Source organism: Catharus ustulatus, chromosome 8, assembly GCF_009819885.2.
Source record: "Catharus ustulatus isolate bCatUst1 chromosome 8, bCatUst1.pri.v2, whole genome shotgun sequence".
Taxonomy (NCBI): Eukaryota; Metazoa; Chordata; class Aves; order Passeriformes; family Turdidae; genus Catharus; species Catharus ustulatus.
In genome coordinates this window covers 11755616-11783414 of record NC_046228.1, presented here as the reverse complement: position 1 = coordinate 11783414, position 27799 = coordinate 11755616, and the positions used below count along the sequence as shown (strand labels likewise).

General features: G+C 36.4%; 1 protein-coding gene across 1 annotated transcript in view; it reads right to left on the bottom strand.

Moving 5' to 3' along the window:
* Positions 1 to 27799, bottom strand: part of CFAP43 (cilia and flagella associated protein 43) — a 41889-nt gene that overhangs the window by 3622 nt on the left and 10468 nt on the right. The window contains exons 7-37 of the mRNA XM_033066025.1: positions 26451 to 26601; positions 24594 to 24656; positions 23590 to 23669; positions 22759 to 22890; positions 21913 to 22029; positions 20747 to 20827; positions 19804 to 19952; positions 18697 to 18800; positions 17540 to 17680; positions 16585 to 16754; positions 15735 to 15887; positions 15133 to 15263; positions 14290 to 14455; positions 13575 to 13643; positions 12756 to 12833; positions 12180 to 12305; positions 11635 to 11739; positions 10861 to 10977; positions 10024 to 10230; positions 8901 to 9107; positions 7662 to 7751; positions 6864 to 6941; positions 5895 to 6020; positions 5244 to 5363; positions 5054 to 5161; positions 3917 to 4003; positions 3509 to 3597; positions 2937 to 3138; positions 2057 to 2169; positions 1562 to 1718; positions 584 to 748 (exon numbers count right to left, since the gene is read on the bottom strand). Coding sequence (XP_032921916.1) covers positions 584 to 748; positions 1562 to 1718; positions 2057 to 2169; positions 2937 to 3138; positions 3509 to 3597; positions 3917 to 4003; positions 5054 to 5161; positions 5244 to 5363; positions 5895 to 6020; positions 6864 to 6941; positions 7662 to 7751; positions 8901 to 9107; positions 10024 to 10230; positions 10861 to 10977; positions 11635 to 11739; positions 12180 to 12305; positions 12756 to 12833; positions 13575 to 13643; positions 14290 to 14455; positions 15133 to 15263; positions 15735 to 15887; positions 16585 to 16754; positions 17540 to 17680; positions 18697 to 18800; positions 19804 to 19952; positions 20747 to 20827; positions 21913 to 22029; positions 22759 to 22890; positions 23590 to 23669; positions 24594 to 24656; positions 26451 to 26601 — 3882 coding nt within the window. The remainder of the gene's footprint in view (positions 1 to 583; positions 749 to 1561; positions 1719 to 2056; positions 2170 to 2936; positions 3139 to 3508; positions 3598 to 3916; positions 4004 to 5053; positions 5162 to 5243; positions 5364 to 5894; positions 6021 to 6863; positions 6942 to 7661; positions 7752 to 8900; positions 9108 to 10023; positions 10231 to 10860; positions 10978 to 11634; positions 11740 to 12179; positions 12306 to 12755; positions 12834 to 13574; positions 13644 to 14289; positions 14456 to 15132; positions 15264 to 15734; positions 15888 to 16584; positions 16755 to 17539; positions 17681 to 18696; positions 18801 to 19803; positions 19953 to 20746; positions 20828 to 21912; positions 22030 to 22758; positions 22891 to 23589; positions 23670 to 24593; positions 24657 to 26450; positions 26602 to 27799) is intronic.

Sequence of the window (27799 nt, the reverse complement as noted above, 5' to 3'; positions counted from 1 at the left end):
CCAGTGGCATCCTTGGCTGTGTCCCACAAACTTTTCCTCTTTTTCCTGGCCTGCCAGCTGGGCTTGTTCAAAGCCATGTAGGTGCTGACATGCTGCCCCCTCCTGCCTGCCGGGCGTGGCCAGCAATTCCCAGTTCTGCTGCGGAGCCAGCACATGGCCCTGAGAGGGTGGGACTCGGCGAGCTCCCTAGGAACGCTCAGTCTGTGTAGAGCAAAGTTACGGTTTTCCTGTGCAATACCAGAGGGGGGCACTTCAGACCTTCCACTTAAAAAGGACTCTGCTCGATTTAAAAGATCTGTTTCTTGTGGCTGCAAAATCCTGATTCCTTATTCAACCCCAATTTTGAAACACTAAGAGTTAAGCTAATTTTGCCTTAATTTACATTGTAACATCCCCAAGAATTTTATCACTGCTCAATCTTATGAGTAAGACTTCCCTTTGAAAGCTGAATTGCTGACCTATTAGGAATCACGTTTCTCTAGTAATAAGAGATTTATGAGGTATAAGTATAAACAATCTTTCTTACAGGTATAGGCAGCATAATTTTCTGCAGTTAAAATATAAATCAGAAAAAGCAACTCACTAGCTGGCAATCTTTTGAAATAGGTAGTATTACAATATCCCGAGCCTTGTCTTTCAGATCTTGTATCTGCATTTCCATTTTCTTGTGTTCCCATTCCAGCTGTATTATCCCTTTTGAGAAGTCTTTATATTCTACCATGGCAGTAATTTTTTTTTCTCCTTGAGCCTAAAAAAAATAGATCAATCTTAATTAACACACTTTACAGATTATGGAATAATTGTTTGCAACAAGATGGGCAAGTTTCCAAAGTCATAATTTTAGTCAATTAAACATGTTAAACTGCAGTCTCTTTCCAGACTTTGCTCCAGATGGTTATCTTTTAAGAAAGTTTATTCTCCTTTATGCTGTGTCATAGCCTTAGATCATAGAAACAGATGAAGAAAATGACAAGTAATCTCTCCCTCCATCTATCTACCTTATATAAGAATGGAAAGGCATTTTAAATCTACAAAATACAAGCTTGCTCTGTCTAAGGTATTTTGCAGATGGTACTGAAGGCTTTGTGCAGTAGCAGTAAAAGAACATTTCATGAGGGTATGAAAAACTGTTTTAAGTATCATCACCAATTTCACCTTACATAAAAAAACTGTATTAATTTTTTAATTTAATGTAAGCCACTATTCAAATGCTTTTTAACATGACTTTAAATTTGCCTCGAGGGAATTTTTGGACTTGTGCCCATGACATTAGCATTTTCTAGTTACAATGTATGTGTAAGTGATGGTGTGTCTAAAGACTGTCACCATTTCATTGATCAGAATTGTATTGATCAAACATTAAGAAAGCAGTCTGCACTGCAATCTTTACATCATGAGAAGAGACGTTAGAGAATTCTTAATAGCTGCTAGATTACAATTGAGCCTGCTGGTGTGTTGTAATGAATTGAAGCTAAATGTCAAACTGGAGAAAAAGCTGAGCCTCTGAAGAACAATACATTTGTTTAGAAAGCTTAAATTTCCTCCAGGTAATGTAAATTACCGCAAGTCTGCAGTTCAGTTCTTCAACAACACTCCTATCAATGAGAACAGCATCACTGTAGTCTGGGATCTCAGTACTTTTCAATTCCACCTGTCCTTGTTTTAGCAAAAACTGGACAGTCAAATTCTGCTGAAGCTTCATCTTCTCCTCCTTCAGCCTGAGATGGCAGAAAACAAAAACAGTGTTTATTGATTTCAACGGGATTATATAAATCTTCTCATGATTCTCAGTGTTTATATTTATTACTGGTAGGTGGTGTGCTCATGTAGGGCTTACTCTGACAGGCTCTGTCTTCTGTTTGCTACTAAAGTGACTACAAAATCTGAAACTTACGGTATATTTTATCCATATAACTTAAGGATTCAGTTTAACACACTCTAACAGATGTTCTGACGGAAAATGTTATTACTCAAAAGAAATTTTGCTTGTAAGTTTTGGTTCTGTGTTAGTGGAGTATTAAAGGTCAGCTGAACATAGGAAAAGACACAAAATTACCTAGTGAGTTCTTGGAAAGTGTTCTCTAATTCTGACTTCATCTTCTCATTTTCATCCACTCTTCTCTGGTGACAGGCCTGCATCTCTGCCAGTTCAAGTGCCTTCCATTTCACCTAGGCAAGCAACATTGTGACATTCCCAACTTTTTCAACTTTGTCAGTGTGTCATGGCAAGCCTCTTAAGGGCAGAAGAGACAAGTTCTTAAGAAGATATCTGTATACATAAATATGCAGCCCAGTATTGTGAGAATCTCAGTACATCATATGAGACATAAGGGTTACAATCCTTGTACACTGCTCAGGAAATTATTTGTTCATATATGCATAGCTTATTCATGTGAAGGGAAATCAAATTTGTTTCTCCTTTGGTCAAATTTAATGTATATCTATCTCTGCATAATTCAGATTTATTTGTTCATGCTTTTATAATGAACAAATACATCTCCAGAAACACCTTTTGTTAAGAATTGCTGTTTATATTCCTGAAAATTACTGGAATGCACTGGGACAAGTGAAGAATGCTTATGGGAGAAGATGACTTCAACAGAATACCTTATAGGGTTTTTTATATGGATAGAGCAAAGGAAAAGACTATTTTTTTATTTTTAATGAAACCATATCAAGGTCACAATCATTCTGATCAAATCCATCCATATTAATATGCTAACTTCTCCTCTGAAGTAATACAGCTAGAACTAGAGACCAGGTTTCCCTGTTATTCTGAATTGAGTGTAGCCAGAACAAACTTTCAAAGGCCAATGGGGTGTATGCATCCTGCATTGTTATTTCACCACCAGCTTGACCCTATGTGAGAACTCCACTAAAGCTAAAAACTCAAAAATATCAAGAAGTATACAGGCAAAATAAAGAATTCTACATACCAGCTCCTCACTCTTGATTTTATTTCGTCTTGCTCGACAAAAACGTCTCCATGCAGACCGGTTTAAGCCACTAGGCATGTGCACAGCACTATCCAGCTCATCCATGGCTTTCATTAAAAGGGAAAGTGCATCTTGGTAATTCTCAGCTGATGCCTTCACATAGGGGTTAGCTGCATCAAGGAGGGCTTCTGTCCTTGGAGTCCTAGTGCACACACACAGCACAGACAGGATGTACTTTTTATTTTCTCTTGCATAGAAGAAGGGCACAAAAAACTAAGAATGTTTCATACTCTCAATCTCTTGCAAAAAGCAAATAAATAAGACTGTAAAAAATAAGAATATTGTCTTGGAACCTGATGATTGCTTAGATTGCATTTCAAATAGATTTTTTGGAGTGAATAAGGAATTGTATTTTCAAAATAGCAATTGTTAGTGTGATGGGAAATTAGCTCTTGTTAACTATGCAATAAAAAGTAGCCAATATAATTTGGACTATTAGAATAAATAGTATTCTCATTCTTGACTCATGAGAAATATTATTATTTAAACAATGGAGTCAGAGGAGATCTTACTCTGGTCGATGTTTGTAAAGTTGTATAAGTTCCTCAAGGAGATCATTAGGTATATCAGCAAACTGCTTCATAAAACCAAGTTCCAGGCTCTGGGGATGGGGAAGAAAGCTTTTTTGTTAGCACAATATTATTTTTTTAAAAAGTATCAACCTGCCCATATTCTAGAAATACAGGATACAATGCTTTTCCAAGTGCTCCCAAACATCACAGGAATCTGTACTATTTCATAAATTCTTCTATGCACACACTGTCCTTTACTGCCTAATTTCATTGATCAGTGAGTTGCTGATCAGAACTCTTGCTTACAGAGAAGTACATTCTTCTCATTATGAAGATACATTAACTTTTGAACTTATACTTATGAACAACATTAACTTCTGAAACTCCTCGTGTTTCCAAGAGTCTCACCTGCTGTTCTTGTAGTGCATCTCTATAGGGGCCCATGTAAGCCTCAACACCGTATTTTGCAGCCAGGATTTTTCTTGCACCCTTAACCTACAGTAGAACCAAAACATTTCAGGAATGAAACAGCCAGCGGAAGCAGTGAATGGCTATTCACATACAGTGATGAAGCTGACACCTTATCTCTAGAGATAACCTTGTGAGCTATTTTAAGTAACCATATAAAGCCTTCTTCAGGGGTCATTTGTAGATACTGCTAGAAGATGAAGAGCTGTGAAATTCAACTAACCTGCTGCTTAAGAATGTAACACATTTCTTTTAGAAATACTTACAAGCCTTTTGAAACATTGAATATAATGACATATGTTGGTCCCTTTTTTTTCTATAGGGATTTCTTTTTCTTTCACATCATCTTAGGTAAGACCAGTCAAAAAATCTCAGCTGTTAAGTGGAGAGTTCTTAACCTTAGAATGCAATTTCTCCATTGTCATGGCAGAGTTCTTCTGTTTCAGGATACTAAAGTCATGTTTTATAGAGACTGTTAAATGCTAATACTCTGCTGGGGAGACAGTTTTGTTGTATTTGGCAGTTTCTAGGGACCAAAAGTTGTACCAATGAGACCATTTAGAAAATGAAGAAAAAAATAATTTAAAAAAATTTGAAAATCATAAGCTGGTATACACTTGGCCTCAGGTGGCTTTAAAACTAGTCCAGCCAATTCAGTGGTAGGGGCTAGATGCCTGTTTGGAATCCCTCCCTGCAGCTCACAATGGACTGCTGGCAGCTCCAAACACACAAACAGCACAGGCTGAGCAGGATATCTGACATGTGGGGGCAGCAGTGTATTATCTGTGGACTCGTGAACAGCTCCATGAAGACAAAGTGGGCAAATGGCATAATATTGTCCCAAAAGCCAGAACTAACCTGCAGAATACAGTAAGAGCTGAGTACCTATTAAGAAAATCTGAGGTATTTATAATGTATGTCACCTGTACAAATCAAAAAACCCCAAACCAATGACCTTGTAAATTGTCAGAAAGTCCTTTATGGCAAGATTTTGGTTTGGAAAGAGCAGTCTTCAAATGAAACTGTGCTGTAAACATTACATTACTCCTAACAACAGCATTCCAAATGATAGCTTACTTTTTCTTTCTTTTTTTTCGTAAGGAATTTATGAAGTCCAGCTTCTCTGGTGTCCAACTCTTCATCCAACAGTAAAGTGTAAATGAGATTGATTATTTTGAGTTCTTCCTGTGAAACGGTTGTAATAAAAAAAGGTTTACATTTCTGCTGCACAGAGGCAGAGATGAAAAATTAATGCTTTTTGCAATACCTGGTAGATGACCATATCTGATTTCAGTTTCTTTTCAGAGAGTTTGCAGACAATCTCATCAAAATTTTTTGTTGTTTCCTTGATGGAAGCTTCAAGTTTGCTCCATTCACTTCTCAGAAACTGAGGAAGGGAAGGACAAGAGCAGCAATATTACATCTGGAGGAACAAATAATTTCTGATGTCTCTCTATATATATGAGATGATGGAGAATGCACAATATGGAACTGTATAATTCAGCCAAAAGGCCACAGAAATTGCTAGTCTGGAAAGAGAGTTTCTGCCAGGATACAAAGTTATGTTGCTCCAGTACCATTTTGAAGATTAAATATAATTGTATTACTTGTGTATGGCATCAGCAGCTCTGGGAATGAACCTGAAAAACACATTTTAGAAATACTAGTACATTTGTGAAGGAAAGTTACCTTCTTAGGATATCACAACTTTTACAAGTTTTTGCCCAAAGTAAGTGGAGACTGCTTAATTCTGTCTAAGATGGGATTTATTTAATATGCCACATGATCTTTGATGATCATTTATTCTTAGTTTATCCTATTTATTAGTATTCATCTTTAGAAATTGCTTCTGAGAAAGACTGGAAGCTTTGGTCATGAGCACTGTGAACAAACCCATCTTTTCCTCATTTTAATTTACCTGTCTATATTCTTCTTTTCCTTCATTCAGTTCCTTGACATTTTTCTCATATTCATCAAATATTTTAATTTCTTCTTCAGTCCAAAGATCCTCAGGTCTAGATATAAAAGAAGGTGGAGGAATATCCTGGAAATATTGAAGAAAAATATGCTTTAAAAGCAATATTAAGTCTACATCAGCACACTAACAAACTACAGCATGCACTACATTTAACAGATGGTATTTCTTAGGAAGGTACAAGCCTTAAGTCAAAGTAACATATATATTCTGTTGCTCTAGTGTATATATACACTAAAATTACATCCACCAGTAATTTTAGTGTATATATATCATGCTAGACTCACTGGCTTACAGGAATTCACCACTGGATCTTGCAAAATACAAGAATTTGGTACTCAAATACTACTGGCAGTACAAGACACACCACATTTTCTGTTTCAGAACCCCAAACCTAACTCCATGCTAATGTTAACTTCTATGTGGAGTCCTAATTTTTCAAAACAGATCAATTTCAGAGGAGTACTTGGGTCTGCCCTACCCTTTTTCTGTGGCACTCCTTCACATCGTTTCCTTCCTCTACTGCTGTACAATCTATATTTGGTGAGTTAAATGAAACACAGTGTTTTTCTGTAAGATTACAGCCATGGATGATTGACTCAGCTCAGCAATACAGTTGTTATGATGGTAACATATTAGACAGAAGTACATTAAATAGATGGTGTTCCTACAGTATTCCACTGTGATAGGAACAGGTGTTGATAGGTAATTCTACACAGGCAGTAGAATCTTGTGGTGTTTTTTTTGGTGTATGCTCTCTTATGGAGTCTATCTGATCATAATGCAGTTCTGCAGTTCTACAGTTCTCCAGTTGTCTTCTGTCACTGAGGTTGGAGGTATTTGCTGGTTGAATTTTACACTGCCAGAAGAGCCCACAGGTCTCCTAAAGCACATGGCAGAAACACATCTCACCATTTTCAAAATGTCTTCCCTCCTGATTTCCAGCACTCCACCCATCATGTCATCAAGAGCACGCAGTCTTTCATCATCCTGGGAAGAACCACAAAAAATACTTGAAGGTACAAAAGGAACTGTAGCAATTGCAAGTTTTGGGCATGATAACAGTGTTCACCTCTAGATTATTCAGTGTGTCACTAGCAGATTGATGCTTTCTGGGGCTGTGTGTGAAACATCCCAAAAGTTTCCATTTTTTCTGGTAAAATACTCATATACTAAATAACTTACTAAAACTGCCATTGTGGCAGTTTTGGAAAGAAGACAGGCATAGGTTACTCCTTGCCAACTGACAAGCTACGATGAAGAAAGAATCTGTTTTGGGGCCAGAACCATCTTAGTTTTTTACAGGTGCATTTCAAAGCCAGAGGAAAGCACTGCAGTCTTCTAGACTGAACCATGGAGAACAGAAGCTGCTGAATCAACAAACACTTCTCAAACACAAAGCTTCTGATTGAGGAGTAGCATGAATTTGGACATGTATCCAGTTCCCAATCATCTGATACAGTATTTTAAATTGGCCCTAAGCATATGTTTAAAAACTGTGAGTCTAACACTCTACCTTTTCTTCCCCTAGATGACACATGTAGTTCTGATTGTAAACAATAATAAGAAGGAAAAAGCACATATCATAATTACCTACCAGTTTAAATTTTTTCTCTCCCATACTACATTACTGGAATGTTTCAGTGCTGCATGAATTAAATAAGCCTGAACAGAGGCAATGGCCTGTAAAAGGGACACTTCTTTAATTACCGTAGCAGCAAGGCGTCTTTCCCTTTCAAGCTTAGCCAGCATTTCTGCTTGCTCTTTCTCCTCTTGAGTCATGTATTTCTCAGCTTTAATCTGAAGGCAGAAAATGAAGTTTGTATCAGGGTTCTTTTTTCCAAATGTGACCACAGGGACTAAGAACCTTTGGAAAAATGCTGGTTCTGGTTTTGGCTGGGATGCAATTAATTTTCTTCCAAGTAGCTGGTGTACAGTTCATCCCACAGCCTGGGAATTGGTATTTGGTGGTGAGCATTTGTTTTTCATTTGCATCAGTTGTTTTTCTTGGGTTTTATTTCTTTCTCTTTTTATGATTTTCCTCTTAATTACACTTATGATTATGTTTTAATTGCATTGATTGCATCATTATTATTATCATCGTTGTCATAATTTTTTTTTCAGTTATGAAACTGTTTTAATCTCAACCCATGAATTTTCTGACTTTTACCCTTCCAATTGTTTCCCTGACCCTGGTGAGATGGGGCAGTGAGTGAGCAGCTGTGTAGTGCAGGAGTTAAACCATGACAGTGGTGTAATACAAATTCTCAATGCTTGCTGTATCTCTGCTCTGTGACAATATTCCTCAAGATGAAAATTCTCCCTTTGAATAGCTACAGAAACAACATTTAGATATCCTAAAATATAAACCACCATCACTTTTTTTGATATTAGTTGTTTTGTGTATGCCTTTTCTTACAGTGGGATAACATGGACTGGTGATAGAGCAAAGAAAAATAGGAAAAGATTGACCACATTAGCAGATAAGATCAGTGGAATATATGCATATGAAATACGGTATTCCTTTGTAAAAATTTAATTGAATTTATAAGTACTTTACTAACTATGTTCTAATACTTAGATTTTTAGTTGAAAACTACTTTGTTTCAAAATGGCACTCAGAGAAAACAGAAACCCTTATCTATGGAAGTAATTCCTGAAAGCCTGGGTTGAATGTCAAGAACAAAGAATTTCTATCTAATTTATGGGCATTTTAAAAACTTTTAACAGCAATAAATTAAGTTTGTATACATTTTTTCATTTCAGATTGACTTATTAAGGCTTTTCTCCCTAAAAAGGAAAGGGAAGAAAATTAGCCAGAAAGATGATTTTAAGTATACAGACACATCTGCTTGAAGGATTTTCAGTACTGACACAATGTCTGGAAATGAGACGAATTAGAGAGCTGGGTTTGAATGGGTGAAATACAAAGATGCATTTTTCAGACACCTCTGAATCCTGAACGGTGAGCGCTCGCTCTGGCACCTCATCTTCTGTAAGGACTGGCTCCCACACTTCCACTTGAAGCTCAAGCTGTTCCAAGATTTCTTGGATCTTCAGGTTTCTTTCTTTCACTCGTGCTATCTCCTGCTCCTTTTGTTGTACAACTTTGTCAAATTCCTCATTAAAAGCAGTTTTCACTTTGTAAATGACATCCTGAAATACCGAAAGAGGAAACAGCAGTACTGTTCAGGTCACATCCATCCATGTTTACTCCTCAAGCCATCAGAATCATGAATGTGTGTATCAGTGTGTGTGACAAGGAGATAAACTGGAAAAAAACAGTAGTGTAGAGTTCAAACTTTGTTAAATGGACTTAGGCAGATGAAATCTTTTTTTCTTTTTTTTTCCCTAGAAATTTTATTGATTTTCTTCTACACTACTTGGCATTTAAGAAAGAGTCTGAAAGAAACATGCTGCTGCCAAAGCTAGATAAAAAATTAGGCTTTTTGTGGACCTTTTTCAGCTGAAAGAAGGAGGAGCTTCAAAGGAAAAAAACATTTGACCTGTTAATCTGGAGACTGTAAATCACAGGTGCAGGGAGGCAGAGCAAAGGATATACTTTCCTGATGGAGCCTGCAGTTTCAATAGGCTTTTATGTGATTCTCTGTCATATATAAGTAAAATGTGCCCATTAAACAAACAAACATTGGAAACTGACTTTTAAAGAACACCTCAGACCTTATAATCATCTAAAACAGCATGTATTCTTAGTGGATAAATTCTTCTTTTAGCATAAAGAATTGATCTCAACAAAGAAAAGTAGAACTTTAGGAGGGTAAAGCATATGTCTCTCTTACTGTGTCAATTTACTAAAATGCACCATGAAAAGGATACAGATACCCTGAAATTGGATAACCAATTTCATGAAATCTTGTTTTCCAAACCTAAGCTGGCAAATCCACAGCACTAGGTGCATTTATCAGCCTTTGTCTCAGTTACTCAGAGACTGGTGCAACTTTCCATTGTTTGGTGTCAGTATGTCCAAAATCTAACAGTGGCTGTGACTGCTGTAAAAACCAACAGACACATGAGTGTCACTGCAGTAAGAAACGTTTTCAGAAGATATCACCTTCAATAATATGGTCTGATTGAGTTTCTGCTCCTTGGTGTGCAAGTCACATTGGTGGTATAGGATAAATGTGTTCCCACCATACTGAGAGCTCAGGCTTCCACTCAGGCAGTGAGGTGCACCATCATCAGCCACTTCTGCTGCCTTCTCTCCTTCTTCCTCAGATAAAGCAGTCTCAGAGTCAACCTCAAGATTTTTCTTCTGAGCCTGCGTATCAGAAACATGGCAACTATGTCAAGTTTGCACACAATCCAGTGACATATGGTAAAAAAAATTCTAAAGGTTATATTCTTCAATTAAGATCAGTGATCAAAATAATACAAATTGAAATGATCATATCTGGAATATTGGGTCCATTTGCAGTTTTCCCAGTACAACACTGGGAATACTGAAGCAAGAGATAGGCAGTGATAGGCCACTAATATCAGTAAAGTTTTTAAACATTTTACATGTGAGGACAGACTGAGAAAACTGGAATTGTTTACCCTCAGAAAGGAGAAGGCTTGGGGGGTTCTTTTTCCTGTGACGGTTGTCAAACATGAGAAAAGGCAGCCCAGAGAGCTTCTGGATTCTTTCACCATGGAGGTATTCCAAGCCTCACTGGACACAGTCCTGAGTAAATGCTCCAGGAATGTTGGACTAGATAACTTCCAAAGGGCTCTTCTAACCTCAGCTATTCTGTGATTATTTAAGACTAATACTACTTTTAAACAATACTGCACCTTTATTTATGGTTTTAAATTTTTTGGACAACTTCTACAGCAAGAAAATGAAATGTAGGAATGTAACTAGATAAAGAAGTGATAAGATGCCAGCTCAGAAGATCATGATCTGTACCTTAAGATCAGCTGTTTCAGTCCTCTTTGACTGGAGAGCTTTCTCCAAAGTTTCCAGCTCTTCTTTACTACGTTCCTTCAGTGGATAATTACTCACTTGACAATCCATATGGAAGCACTGCTCAAATTTAAAATAAAGAAAAACAAAGTAAGTTCTTCAGAATGCATCAATCAGTTTATTTGTTCAATTCCTGAATGCTAAACAATTACACACTGCTTAAAATCAGGAATACAACTGAGGATCAATTAGCACCAACAATGTATTAAATACAGTTTTAAAAAATAATCCATGGGTGTGGTCTCTTTATCCATTTTGATCCACAGAATTAAACCAGAACTGGTTTGTTTGGGTTTTTTTTGGTAAAATGACTTGGTCTTTCACTACCCTTGGGATAATCCAGTATCACCAGTTTGACTCCTCTCCCCCTGTTTAAAATAGGCAAAATCAGGGTTAAATTTTGCCTTTATGTTCTCTGTAGCAGTCATATGGAATGAAAAGAAAAATAGCATTTACTTCTCCTTATAGCAACACTGTGTAAATATATTGTCTGACATCAAAGAATTAAAGAGTTCCCTATTTGCTTATTAGAACTACTTCCACCTTAGAAGGTAAAATCCACCAGACAAAAATTAACAGAATATAAGATTTCCTTAAGCCTTTGGAAGAAAAAAGTTTTTCCCACACCATAAGCAAATCAGAAATGTGTTATTTTGTGTCTGTTCAATAAGGAATAAATAAACTATGGTAGAAAATATCTTAGAAAGCAGAGGTTACCTTAACTGCACGTTCTTTTACACACATGACATCCCAGCACTCATATTTGATTAAATCCTGCAAGTAGCAGTAGGATAAAGTCTCCATCTCAAGCTCATTCCTTGCCTTTCAAGACACAGAAGATAAAATAACAGGATGTGGTGCAAAGTAACAAGATATGGACAATTTGCATTGAGTTACTGAAAGAAGACTAACAAATGAAATTAATTATCAGTATTTCATCATCTTAGACTATCACTGCTATCTTCTCCAAAAACTATCTGCATAGTACTGAAGGCATCATTTTCTATGAGAAGAAAATCATTCTAGAACTTAAGCAACATGCCCAAGGCCAGAGACTGAGATTTATAGTTTCTGGCATAAATCATATTCCAATTTGCCTTGTCTACATCAGCAGTTTCACCTGCTTCAAAAAGTGACTTTAAATACTTTTCTGTTTTTCTGCTTCTCAGCAGTGAACAGCAACTTTGAGATAGTCCTCTGTTATTTACTCATTTTTCTCTTTTCCACTGATAATTTTAAAATGTTCCCCCACCCTGCCATACCCTGACCACATCTTCTTCAGCCTCTGCTTGTGCTCGTTCCTGTTCTTCTAAATCCAGGTTGAACTCCCAGAGCTCGAGCTTCTCAATGTCTGGCACCTGCTCATTTTCATGCATCATTTTCTGAATCTGTTTAAAAAATATATAAATATAAGGAATAGAAATTAATTTGAATGTGAATAGAGGAAATGCTATTTTTAACACCATAGAACTTGATATCAGAAAAATAATTTTAATTACCTGTACTTTTAACTGCCTTATGGGAAGAAACAGAAGAAAAAGGACACTCTTCTATAATGGAAGGTTGTTAGACAGGCAGAAATTAGTCTGCTGAGGGGACAGATAGCTCAAGGTATAAGGGTGGTACAAAATCCTCATTTGGAGCAAAGGAAACTGAGAAGCAGACAGTAGCTCCTGGCAGTTTCAGCATTGGTCCCTGAAGAAACACTTCTCTTTAATACCTGTCTGCTCAGAGTTTATGACAAAAATGTAACTGAGCACTAGAGCTCACATCCATAAAGGAAGTGTTCTTGTGAACAAAACTGGGAAGCTGAACCATTACCCTTGTAAGAAACTCACAGTTTCACGCAGCTTTTTAATTCCCATTTGCAGCTCTTCCTTCTGGTTAGCAAACCTCCGAGTCTCTTCTCTCATAACCTGACATACAGCAAATGCAGTGTTGAAAGGCAAAAAAAAGGCAAGAGAAAAAAAAATACTGAAGTAATCTAAAGGAATATCATCTGTACAGAAGATAAAATGCCAGAGGGGTTAATAACTGAAACAGACACAAACCTAATTCAATAGACTGATCCTTAGAACTGCACAAGAGAAAAGAGATTTTACAGCCAGGTCACATTGTAAACTGGTTGTATGGTATTAGCGCTCGTAAAAAAGAAATTACTGAAGAAAGACATAATTAAAAGTGCAATGCTCACAGATACATTGAACTGCACAAAGCCTACCCCCAGAATTTTTAATCCTTTGATTTTTCATTGTTTTCATTTTTCATTGAGTAATCTGCTTGGTTTCTGGAAATAATCTTCTTGACAACTTTTGGACATTTAGTATAAAAAGGCTTTCAAGTTTCTAAAAGAAGTAAATTTGCCAGGCTTTTTTTCCCCCTTGTTTTTCTTTGTTTCTTTTTCTTTTTTTTTTTTTTTTTGTATACTTGTTTAGAAGTAGTCTTCTAGTCTTCAGAGCTCCTATTGTGCTAGGCACCTTCTCTGATGTGTTTATAACCTTGGCCTAGAATTTCTAAAAGTCTAGATCACAATGGTTAAAGAATGGCCAAATGTGAGAAAAGCTGTTGACACTAGATCCCTTTACAGCAAATACTTTGGTGCCCCAAGTGACTAATGACCCTTGAAAACTCTGGCTTTGATTAATACTTGTTAGTACCTTCTGTATTTTCTGGCCCATCCATGTCATGTCATCGGTATTTGTGACATTTCCATCTTCTTCTGTCACCTGTGCATTAAAACATTTCAGTGTTGCCTCCTGATTTTTATATTAAGGATATAAACATCTAGCTCAGGTACTTAGAGAGTGAGTGAAAGAAAGTAGGAAATAAAAAGTGGATTCCCATTAGAAACACCACCACACCAAATTAGAGGGTGTTAGGGTGTTACATTTTTGTCGCCTAACCAGTCCCCAGATCTGATCCTGCAAACCTTGCTATTAAGCAAAGCCTTTGACTCAAATGTTTGTCTGGACTAATCTTTGTAATCACTATTTTGATTGATTTCAATGGAAAAAGATACAATTAGTAACACACAATGCATAGCAGTAACATCACACTGGGAATTAGGACTCTTAATTTCACATGAGGAGAAACTGACTTTCACAGTTTTCTGACTGTTCACTGACTTTCACAGTTTTCTGTGGCTGAGGAAAACAAGTGAAACTGTAGATGTGAATGTCATCTTCACATAAATATCCTATTTCTTTCATAGCATTCTTCCACAAATTACTATTTAAGCATATTCTGCCTATCCTCAGGAGCATTCTTCCACTTTAACAAAAGGACCAGTGTATTAAGGACAATTTTTATCGTGTACAATTTTGAGATAATGATCAAACTCTTTTTTTCCCCCATAAAAAAGAAAGAAAGCACCTTAGATTTCTTTACTGGAATTGATTTTGATGTGGATTCTGGGTCAAACTTCCATTTTTCCATAGATTTTAAAACAAAGTTTTCATCTGATATAGACTTGTGCAGTATATCAAGTAGAGATTGCCAGTAAAGAGCAGCTTCCTCAACTTCAGTTTCCTTTATCTCCCTGGCAAACAGAAATGAAATGGATGTATTTTGTGTACATTATGGAAAAGGACAAAGTAATAAATATCCTTTATAACGCAATTACTAAGTTACTTAAGAATGCCTGTTCACTATTTTAGTATTGTTTGAGTTCTAGAGCTCCCCAAAGAAGTAAAAATTCTAAAAGATGGATTACCCATATTAGGAATATTGCTCTGACAGAGTAATCTTTAGTCTATGCATCTACCTGAGCATCTGTTTTCCCACAGAAATGCTGTACTTTCAACTGTCTCTTACTCTTAATGTCTGCTAAGAGCTCTCTATAGCCACAGTAGAATTCCCAATAAAGCTGTAATCTCTTTATCACTGAGTTAAAATAGTATCTCAGGAGATTATATTCCTTACATCACCAGACAGCCCTTTCCAGAGCTGATTTCAGAATGATAAGAAGTATCAGGTAATACTCCTCAGAAGATATTCCTATATGTTGTGCTGCAATGAGACACAAAGTAGAAGACTTCTCCTGAGCTAGGGAGGCCAGGCTGCCTCTAAGGATGAAAGATTTTATTTCTCTCCAATTCTTCTCCTTACTTTGAGACTAAGAAAAAGGAAGTCTAGAATCACAAGTAGATGTACAAATTAATCTATCAGGATACAAGGAATGACACAATCAATATTAGTCTGCCACTTTATACATACTTCCACTTCAGACACACCAGGGCACAATCATTTTCACTGTTAAGTAAGATGAAATTGCCATCCAGGGAGAATACCATGGATCTGATTCCCCCTCCTTGGTATGAGAGACAATGCTTTTGAGCAAGTAGATCCTAGAGAAGTCATAGAAGCAGTATCAGCAAGTATGTTTTTATAATGGAGTATATATTTAAATTATTTTTATTACTTAAATTGTAAAAACATTTAAATGGTTTTTATTATTATTATTTTTAGATAAAAATCAATCCAAAATGGTAACACAAAGTACATAAAATACCAGGGATTTTAAGTTTAAAAGGTTTGACTACACATGGGACAAATTTGAAGTATATTGATTTTGCAGGAGGTAAGAACAGCAGCAAAATGACCTACACTAAGATTTACTGAAGAAGGAAGGAAGTGGTTTGTATGATTGTATACACATTCATTATAAAAACAATTGTCTTGTATAATGCTGTGTCAGTTCATTTTCAACATACATTTTCCTCGAACACCTTCTATTCAAGTGAGCAAAAGTTTACAGTTAAAGAAAGTAATTTTCACACTTCTGTCTCATAAATCAAACAATGCCTGTGCCCACCTACCAGAGTAGAAGTATTGTAGATAAACAAAACACCATCCTTGGCTGCTGCTGCCAGCCACTGGCTGTTGGCTGATAAACAGAGCAAACCTGATCCAAACTGTTTGCTAGGAATCTTCTTTAATGATGTCAATACTGATGGATCTGGCCACTTATTCTGCCAAACAAGCAAAAGGTTAGCAGCACTTCAGATGGTATCTATGCCATTTTGAGAAAATTAATGAGAGGTTTGCATGTACCACATGCATCGCAGTTTAAACTGTTGTTGGATTACTGAACTGAGGAAGTAGGGCCATTGCTGTGCTGCTGATTTGCTTCTCATCTCTGCAAAAGGGTCTGGATTCAATATGTTCAAGCCTGAATTTCTTGGCTCAGAAAGGATGGGACATGTCAAGGAGGAATGCTGACCTTTAGAATTCACCTTTTTACCTGCCTTGACTCTTAACTGAGAGCTGAGAGCTGCAGAGAGCTGCAGTACCTCAGCAGGCAGTGACAGTGGCTTCCTGAAGCCCCCACTGCTTCATTGTGAGGCTGGGCTGGGTTTGCATCTGACAGTGCTGGGCTGAGGCTGGCTCAGTCCCTTCAGGTTACTCAGCAGACTGCACAAACCCACAGCTCCAGCACAGGGGCTACTTGTGAAGTGCCTGCAAGGTGTGTGAATTTTTAGAACCAATATAATACAACAAGCACATTACTTTTACCAGGTTTCTAAGCAAGTAGTGAGATACTGAAAGTTGATGTATGGATGGAGTGGAGAGAGGGTTTCTTTATGATAATATACTGCTATTTTCATCTACAACCCTTGTTTGCTGTGTTTAACCACCACCCAAAATAATGCAACTTTAGAGAATTACCTCTTTAGAGAGGTAGTATTTAGAGATGAAAGGTGTACTGCTGCAGTAGCCATACACAGTGTTACGCTTCAGTCTGACTGCTGAGCTCAAGGTGCAATCCAGCTCATATTGCTCCTTTTTCAGGTCACTAGCTTTAAACATTCCTTGTTCATTCACATACTCAGCAACATCTAAAAGATTGACAAAAGAAAGAGGGAGGAAGAGGCATGACTACCACTAATGCAGGTGCTTTGTCTATCATGTAATTATGAAAGTGATCCTCATCTAGGAGTGAGCAGGATGTGAGTTTTCAGGGAAGAGACTGGAAATTAAGATACTTAGATTTAGCACCAACTCAGTGAGTTGTGCTGATGCAGCACACTGCAGTGAAGCAGAGCAATAGCTCTACTGGCTCTAAAGAAGTACTAGAAACAGTTTAACCACAGTGATGTGACTATTTGCATACACTTATTTACTCTGCTTCTTGAGTGTTATGTCAACAGTGCTAATTAGCTTGCATGCAGGTTCATGTCACCATTGCCTTCATCCAGAACTTGTTTTCGGAATCTCTGCCATGAGGAACACACAGCCTGGGTGATATTGGTTAAAACACTGCAGTTCACATCTTTAAAATGGCATTTTATTATTTTTAGTTCCCGAATTTAAGCTTTAAAGGAACATCTGAAGTTAAGGTTGACAAGGCACCTGATATAAAACTGAAATTGAGACAATAATTGTAGATCTTCAGCAGCTTTGAAAATAAAGCCCCATTTCATATATCTAAAAATAGGCACCAAAATAAGTCCAACATTAGTGAATATTTAAAGAAAATACTAACTTTGTTGAAAACTACAAAACTACTTTTTAGAAAGTTTATAAAATGCAAGGCCTTTTAAAAATTACTTGAATAAAAATTTGAAAATTTGACACTAGGGTTATTGCCCTAGGCAATGTTAGTATATATTTCAATTTTTACCTGTTCTGATTGCTGAAGGCAGATGAAAAATTTCCAGTCTTGCCTGTTGGATCTCTGCTACATTAAAAAGTACCATCACATCAACTAAGTCATTCTTTAAGTCAGACACCACAGAAAGATGGAGCACTTCATCTTCCACTACTGAAGCAAGTAAGGAACATCGATGGAAATTGTTACTGTGGCATGGTAACATGGTTTTTACTAAAATACGCTGTGACACAAAATGAGATCCCTGTTGGGGACACAGCTCAGGAGTGCTGCCTACACTCAGTCCACTTGAGGCACTGGGTGCTGGCAATGCCTAAGCACCAGAACATTATTATTACATTAAGTAGTCAAATCTGAATTTACCTCCAGCTTGAATTGTAGCAATTTTTAGGCTGTTTGCTGATAACTGCCAGATAAAGCACAGAAAAACCATCCTCTAACAAACCCTCCAAACAATGAGAACATGATCAGGCAAATTACAAAAGTAATTTAAGGAAATATAATTCTGTTTGTTCAAACAATTAAAATGATAAAATATTGTCCTTTATACTTGAAATTATAGTGACTATCAATACACACAGATATTATCTGTAAGAATATCATTTTTGGAAAAATAAATTCACAAATTACAGGTTTTTTTCTGCAAGTTCAAATTAATCATATTTTATTCCTTACTATCAACCAGCAAAGCTGAAAATTTCAGCAGTCCCCATGTTAAAGATGTCTGTGGTAGAAATTTGTAACAGGAGCTTTCACACAATGACTATAACCTACAGTTTTTAAGACCAAATTCTCACAAAGTTCTTTAGTTCTTTGCCATCACTATTACTTTAGTGCTGGAGCTGTGATCAGTTTGTCATCTAATCCATTCTTTTCCCTGTGACTTGTACATACTCTGAAAGAAAGGTAATATTGGTACATTTTCTAATTAAAATTACAAAGGGAAAAAAACCAAAAAACAATAAACCAAAACCACCCAACCAGAACTGCCCAAAACAAAAAAACCCCAAAAAGAACTCTGGCCCTTACAAAATAGGTGGGAAGAATATGTTTAGTCCTTCAGGAAAATACGTAGAATGAAGTTGAATGGCTTCTCCTGACTGACAAGCATATTTAAAATGCAGAAAGTAGAGAAAAGAAAATGTAATTAATGTTGTTACATGTATTACCTATATATCCCAGAACTTGGAATAATTTTGATGGACGAGCATCTAGAATAAAGATGTGTCCTTCTGTAGCTCTTGCAATGAGGAACAGGCCACTCTGATCATAACTAGGCAAAATGCAAATCCAAGTAGAAATCATTTAAATACAGTCAGTTAAAAGGAGTCAAATAATTTCACTCCCATAACTTGCTGACTTCACTGAGTACATAAACACAAATTTCAGCTTCTGGATTTACAGGTTAAGAGCCAGATATAAGCCCAGTGCTATGAGTGCTGTTTCTAATAGTGGCTGGTCAATCTAAAGCTGATCATACTCCACAGAGTCTGCATTAACAACTTCGTTAAGTCAGAATTTCTTTTACATTCACTTTTTTAGAAATAAAACCATTACACAGATCATGATATTATTTTGGGAAAAAACCACATCTTTGCATTGATTTAATTTTGAACAAGTTGCTTTCTCTGTTTTTCAAGTTCTGTCTTAGGTAGCTGTGAAAAGGGATACATCTGAATCTCAAATAAAAGGCAGATTTCTATTAAACAGTTCAAAATCCATTCTACCTTTTGCAAAGTAGAGTAAAATATTCTCAGATTTTTCAGTAATTGGATGGATGAGGATCCCAACCAACAAAAAACCCCAACCAAACAAAAAAAGCCTTTTAGATCACTCGAGCTAATTACAATAGGACTAGTAATCTCCAGAACTTTAATGAATAATTAGTAATAGCAAGAAAATTTTGCCATATAGAAAGAGACGACCAAAAGGCTTAAATTTAACAAAACCTTAAATTTATATTCACTGAGAAATAACCCTCTGAAGTAATATACATGGAATTGTGCATAATTACTGCATATGGTTATTTTCAGAAAGGATTTTATCATCAGTATCTTCTGTGCTCAGTTAAACCTTCTTAAAATACAGATTTATTACATTTCTCTCATATAAATCCCGCTTCTACTTCCTGTAAGCAATTCAGAATGTGCTGAAAAAACTTAGAAGCTGTTAAAATATTTTTTTATTTGTAGAATAAAAATGTCCATTTTTTTGTTCAATTAATATAATTACTCAAGCAGTAAATTGACAATATCTCTACCCTACTACATACTTACTGCAAAGACAGCACTGGAAGTTTGGAAAGAAAAGTTCTGTGAACAAGCCGTGGAGCTTCAGCTTTGGTAACATCAAGGAAACAGATTTGACCTTCTTGGGTCCCTACAGCAGCACTGCTGGAAGAGGGACAGCAAGCCATAGAAGTTGCCTAGTTGAGAAGTAGAAGATACTTAACTTCAACATATTTTTATATGCTATGTTATTTGTTACTATGCAATTTCCTTTGCTATTTTAAAGCCCCTAAAATTTGAAGAAGAAATCCCAAGTGGTTTATTGAAAAAGCATGTTTTTAACAAAGAAAGTATTTAGAGACATAAGGGAAATTTTATCTATGCTTTGTAGCTACACATCAAAAGTTAATTCTGTTCTTTCCAGAGGAAAAACAACCATTATATTCACTCTCCAGATTTTAAGTGAAAGAAGTTTCATCTAAATAAAAGAGTGAGTGCACTGTTGTGTGTACAGCTATTAGAGAAAGGTATTTTTTCTTTACTATGTCAGATTTCAGGGTTTGACTGCATCATAAATCAAGACAAAGCATTAACAGTTTGAAATACTTTTATGAACTCAATTCTTAAAAGCTATTTTTCATTATCAGTCAAGGCATTTAGCTTTCATACTTTTGAAACTTTTCTGTTACTCATTAAAAAGAAAAAAAAAATAAGGAATACCATAAAAATTTAGATATTTTTTACAAAGATGTGCTTAAAGATGCATCATGAGGACATTTGGCTGAAATGTTTCCTCTGCTTTATAGTCAAGATACACACATGACAGAATTAGCTCAAGGAAACATTCTGAAAGATAATCTTTAAATCATGGGTTGCTCAAAGACATTACTGAGCTGTCCTCAGCACTGATTGATCCATATCTGTGGAATATTATGCTATCAATTGAAAATTTTAAGTATCAGTCATGATATAAGCTCCTGGTTACATGTACCTCAATACCAAGGTTTAGCTTGCTGAGCAATGTTCCATCTTCCAAGGACCAAACTTGTGCTTCACCTGAAATTGTTACAGACTGTTGAAAAGAGAAAAACAGAGTCAAAAGAGGATGAAATAACCAAATAGTCTGGAAGTGATTAGTGATCTCCTATAGAATATAGATTCAACTAATTGCTGAGCATAGCAGATTAAGGGTTACTGTTTCACTTGGGATTATTCAGCTTTTCATTAAATCTAGGTGCTGCAAGGTACACCTGCTTAAGGAAAACTTTCAAAAATTTTTGTGCATTCCTGCATCTTCAAGCAGAATGAGACAATTTAGGGCAAAATTTGATAGCTTGATCAATATAGCACTCCTGCCATTCTGCCAGCAATAGAACAACCTGCTTATAATTTTATTTGCATAGGAAAGGCCTTGAGAAGAGATCTCGTTTTCTCACATGAAAAATGATGGAGATCAAAACAATACTTGAGTTCTTCCTATATCCAGGTAATTTTGTAATTCCATAATTACAAGTAGTAAGGTTTACAAGGCTAGACATCACCCAACCTTCACACTACATATATATAATCTGGAATAATTTAACCTTCCTGTGCTAATGGTGAGCAAAGAGTCAACTTAACAGACTATGACCCCAGGTTTTCTGGGTTGGCTACCTGGAGAATTCATGGCCTGGAAATGAATTGGTGGCTAAAATATATGTCTTGCAAGAGTAAAAGACAATGAAAAGCAAGGAATTTCTGAGAATGGACAGGTGCATGAGTAAGGCTTTCTTTGTCCCTGGACCTGGCACAGAGGAATCTCTCAGGATGTTCCAATCTGTGCAGAGGGCTGAAATGATCAGTAGCAATTGTTGGACATCAGTTCTCTGAACTGAATCCATCTTTTGCTCAATCTTCTTGAACAATCTAAGTTACACAAATCAGCAGCAGAACCAATACAATATAAATTATCCAACCTGCATTCCAAGGCAAGTTCTGACCCTTCTCTAGACTAAAGCTGAATGAATGCCATTTGCTTCCTTATTGAGAAGTTTCACAACTGTAACAAACATCAGAAGAATCCTTATTTCTGCAAGGCTTTTCATTTTGTGCCTTAGCAACACATTGGTTACCTGAAAAGAGCCACTGTTCTATATTAGAAATAATACAATTTCTTACCACACAGTAGTTGTTCCCTGGAGTAAGAAAATCAGCTGCCACAAAACAACTGCTGGATGAGTCCAAGATTTTGACAGCTTTTCCACTACGGACAGGTCTGTAACTATAGACTGTCCCCTGACAAATAAAGAGAAATAATCCATCACTGGGCTATGAAACTTTTCATCAGAAGCTTTCTGAGCTTCACTCTTTAAACTTTTATATTTGACTCTGACCTGAGGTAAGAAGTGTCCAGTAGGATTCATCTGAGTTTAGTGGATTATATCAATTTACACTGGCTGAAGATGATGTTAGTTCCTTTTACAGTGCTCCAGCTAACCATATTTTCAAGAAGTTTTGTTTCTCAAACTTGCTTTAATACAATAATTTAAATACACCCAATTTCTTGTTACTCCAGAAATTAATAAATATTCTACACCAACAAAACTTCATGGTCTATCCAGAGAACAACTACACTGCAGAATCAGAGTGGGTCTGATACACTCAAGCTCCACTTTTCTCCCTGTGCAGGGCCACATCAGGCCTGGAATTCATGCCCAGAAGATCCATGACTTGGACATGAGAGACCCTGAACATGTACTCAACTGTACACACACAAGGATTTCTGTTGGGAAATCTCAACATTAAGTACTTTATATTCCACCATCTGTAGGAGACAATTGTTCTGTGCTTCATTAAAAGTCTTTCCAATTTTCAGTAAAAACACAGAATGGACTATATTCACCTCTGATATAATTTGTTGCCTTGTGTGGTTACATTAAACATTTTGTACTAATGGCATCAGCATATTCATACAGAATCCCAGGAATATCCCATTATGTAGCACTGTTATCTCAAATGTTGTACCTGGTCAGTGATAAGCAGCAGACTGGTGTAATCAGGAGAAAATATGAGGCTGGATATGGGCTGTGAGATATCAGCACAGATTTTTATCTCATACTGCAGATCTTTGATGTGATAAAAGATTAAAATGCCCTCCTGTGCAGAAAAGTACAAATCCATGTGAGGTCTATGTCACTTATACTATCTGGCAAACTAAACTGCAAGATCTTCTGAAAATCACTAGAGCAGCAGTGTTTAACTGCATCCCATCACCAATGGTGTCATTTGTCTTTGGTATGTTTAAATCAAAAGGACTCTAAAGTGAAATAATAAACTGTTGAACATGAAGGTGTTCTTTAATACAATTTTTAGTGACAGTCCATGTTTGATAACAACAGACTCTCTCATTAGATAATACTTTAGAGTTCATATTGTTGTTTTTGAGACAGTGTAGGAATTTGTCCCCCACTTAAGCAGTAATGTACAATGGTGTCGTCAGATTTGGTTAGATATTGAGTTAGATTTTACACAAAATAATTTGGCAATTCTATAGGCCATTTTCTCTCCTTTCCTATTTTTTGTCCATCCTTCTTTTATGTTTCTCTATGATATTCTTAAATAAAACCAGGATTCTCCTCCTTTATTGCTTGAGTACAAAAATGGAATCTTTTCACATTCTGCTCCCCTCTGTCAAGCCTTAACTAAGTAATATAGTCAATACCAGAGAGGAACTTTATAGTCCTGGAGCCCCTCACTTTTTCCTAGATCTTGTATTTGCAGTGAACTCTGCAAATATATTCCATTTGAATGTAGGTTTTCACACACTCAGAGTAAAAAGCATAAAGGATGCCTTACACATCCAGCTGCGTACAGTCCCTCATTACAAAACGCCATGGCAAGTAAAACCTGCTTTTGCAGATTGCTTGGTGTGCCACCTGAAAGCACAAAAACAACATAAAATATCAAATTTAATTTGTTTCAACGTGTTGCAACTCCAAATTTAGGATAATTTACTATTTGTGAGTAAAAGGATAATAGAGTCATTTATATTGGAAGGGATTGTAGAAGTCCTCTAGTCCAACCTCATGGTCAGCATAGAGCTGACTTCAAACTCAGAACCAACTTCAGAATTGGATTATGTTGTCCAGAGTCATATCAGCTAAGATTTGGATATACCCAAAAATGGAAATTCCCTGTCTTCTCAGGGCAACTTGTCCCAATGTCTGACTACCTTCACTGTGAAAATATTTATTTCCTAATATATCCAGAAAGCCTGTTGATGCAAACTGTGTCCTTTGGTTTTATCCTCTCTGTAACCTTTCATTGGGTAGGTAAAGGAATAGTAAAATCCCTCATTTCTTTTTCTCCAGGCTGAACAAACATAGTTTTCTCACACCAAATTTGTATGTCATGTACTAAGACTGTAAACAACCTTTGTGGAAATGTGCTGAACTTCATCCCTTCCATCTTTTTGTGCTGTGGTACCCAAAACAAAGTGTTTGAGACCAACCCCTAAACCCTAACTCAGATAAATGAGTGATTGCAGTTCTAAACAAATGCTAAAACTAAGCAGTAGGGAACCTCTTCTAGCTCCTTATTCCAATTTAAATTAGAACAAACAGAATTTGTTCCACTGCCACTGTTTCTCCTGAGGTTTTTAATTTGGCTGTCTCTTAGCACAAAAGCTATTAATCTTTTGTCATGTAAACACACATAAGATTGCCAACAATGTGTCTTACAGAGGCCAGTGTGAGATGAGTTTCTAACCAGTGGCTTCCAGCTGTATTCACATGTTATTACTCCCAGACATCAGCAGTGCTGCTCAAAAATCTATTAGCTTCATTTGAACATGGAAATACCTTTCTTTTTCTGCTCTTCTCTACGAACATAGGACACCATATCTGCTACTTTCTGCATGAACTCTGCATAAAAGAAAACAATTTATAACATCAACCTTATTCGTAGGTGAATATTGAAACATAAGTCAGTTGTATTCCAGTGTACAGAACAAAAGGCCAGGTTCAGTATGCTAAATGAAAAATGTGCATTCTTCCTCAATATCTACCATTTCTGCCATCTATGCAACTGAGCAGGCACAGTTCTGTTATTCAGCTTACAGCTGTAAAAAGGAGATAACATGGACATGGTGCAGAGTGGAGATGCAGATTTATCTTCTTTCTAGTACCAAGTTATGGTATTGTTATTTCTAACAACGATTTTTTTTTTTTTAGATGTACTTACAAGGAAAATTCAGCCACTCTGAAAACAATTTCACAAGCCTAAGTGAAATGTTGTGGCTGCTTATGATTCTGTTTGCAACACCATATCAGGAATTCAGCATGTGCTTATAGCTGGCCATACACTTAAGCATTCTGCTAAATAGATACAGATTGCTGTCTGATTTAAATTAAGCAGAAGCTTCATTATAATATAAATACAGAGCATTTTGTTATAGAGTTTTAGGACAGGACTCAAAGACAAACACACAGGCCAAGAAAGAGCCCAAGTGGCCAATATTCTTCTTGCCTTCTGCTCAACTGACAAAAACAGTTCTGGTCACACCTCAGGTTTTTATTTCTTGATGATTTACAACTCCTGATTTGCTAAATTTAACAGTCTGATAGTTTCAAAAAGAGAAATAATGCTGGTTTGTTAGGTTGTTTTAAAACAGCCTTCCATTTTGGTGTTAACTATCAAAAATTAAGTTGGGGTACTTGCTGTAGCTTGAAAAATCATGTACTACATGTAAGCAGAAGAAAACAAGATTACCAGGAGATTATTTATTACCACTAATTAAGTGCTTGTTAGGGAAACAGCTCTATCCTAGGGAGAAGTATATTCCAGTACTCCTTCTAGACCTGATCAAAGTATGAACTTCATGTGTACCAAAGGACTGACACCTTCCATCCCATCAAAGGAAGATGCTGAAGAACAACTTTTGTTGGCTGTGTCTCAGCATCATCCATTTAGGAGCCCTCTGAATAGGCACAGAAGAGTAGTGGCATTAGCAGAGGAAACACCTCAGGATTCCTAGAAAAAGAAGGTTTGAAATGGGCTCCCCTTGACATGAAACTTTAGTCAGTCATAGCCTGCTAAAGGTCCCCATGAAAAAAGACAGGTGGAAGTACATATAGGGGACACAAACCTCACATGTTGGTGAGTTGCAATCAGTGATGTCCTCCCATTCCAGAATAAATTAAAACCAGATTTCTTTGTCTGAAGCAAAAATAACTTCTGTTCACTCTCTGTGCTTCACACATTCTGCAGTAAAGCCTGGCAGTGTTTGCAGCCTTGTTTTCATTATGGAACAGTCTACGTAAGAGCTGGCACTAAGGAATGCTGTTAAGCCACATTGCTTCAGTTTTGGTTTTTGTTCAGTTTTGTTTTTTGAAGACTCATGAGCCCTCAAAGATCAATTCTTACTTATGTAACACAGCAAATGTGATTATCCAACATTTCATGCAAAACAAAATAAACTATTGGTACTTAACTAATAGTAAAAATAGTACTGCTATTAGTACTACTATTAGCAGCTGGTATATTAATAGTTTAATGTTTATCTAGTAGGGCTGATTAATAAGATCTGGACTCCTGTATTTAGTTTTTTTGTTTGTTTTTTTCCCACAGAGAAAAATGAAAGTCAGTTATTGGGTGTTAAAAACACTCCCCACAGAATCTCAAAAGACATTCTCATATGTTTCTCAGCTATTTCTTACCAGGTGGAGCTTTTTCTTGAAGAACAGAAACACTGTATTGCTCTGCATCAATTGCCAAAACATATCCTTCTTCACAGCCCATGTATATTTCTGAGGCTGCAGTCCAGCAGTGGGCAGTGGGATGCACTGAAGTCTTAATACAATTTCTAGGCTTCAGCATGAAAATAAACAAGTTCAATCAACAACTGACAAATATCTGTATAAGCTGTTATACAAATTTCAAGATAAGAAAAAAAAATCATTACTTCATACAATCTGACATCATGTTTAATATCAGCATTATTTTAGTCAGTCATCCCTTCACTGAAGCCAGTAACTTGACAAAGAATATCCTCCAAAAATGTGTATGTTAGAGATAGTGGTGGAGAACTCACTTCTCCCTCTAGAAGCTTGTTTAAATGATGAATTATATTTTCAATTAAAAACTATATGTTTTAAAATTTGCTATATTTTTTTTTAATTAAATAAATCGAGATTTATTCACCAGTACTTGCATCTGTTGTAATTTTATCTCTAGCCTGGAAATCCCTCCAGTATCTTCCCTATCCTCACAAAGATATTGACCTATTATAACAGGAGCATTTCCCAAACTTTTAGTGATAGAATTATGATAAAATTCAGTGCACTGAGCCCCTAGAGGGTTCTTTAAATGCCAGAAGGGCACTGGAAGCCCCAATTTAAATGGTTACTTATTATGACCTCACCACAAAAAACTGCTTTTTAGAATATTCTTCCACTTTATAGCCAAAACGTGAACATGTGGTTCTTGCATACCCAGCAGTATTAAAACACATTTTGTTTGAATAGCTTATCTTATTGTATAATCCAAATTGCTCTGTGAAACAGCTCTGTCAATCTTTGTGTCATCTGCAAATAAGTGCTAGAAATATCCCTGACCTGGACTCCCCATGTGCCTTGAATTTCATTTCGCTAAAATAACTCTCATAAATCTGTCCTCCACAAACCACAAAGAACAGAGCTTCTCCAGCAAATATTATTAAAGACAGAGAGGGGCCTGTTCAGATACAACAGTAACAGAGGTCATAAAAATACCATGACAGAAAGAACCAGATTAAAGAGAATTCAGGGAGGGAAAGGGGGGACAAAACACAAGAAAACCTTGGGAGAACATTTTAAAGAGAGCATTCAAAGCACCATGCATGTGTGCAGAAGTGGTGAGAATCACTAAACAATATGATGGGTGAAAAAAAGAAGGTTCTATAATTCTGTAAAACACCTGCTGTCTCACAAAATGTTCTATAAAAAGAGGAAATATGGATGGACTTGTGATGAAGACATAGGACAGAGTAAGTAGGTACCTAGATTTCATTATCAAGACTATACCAAGC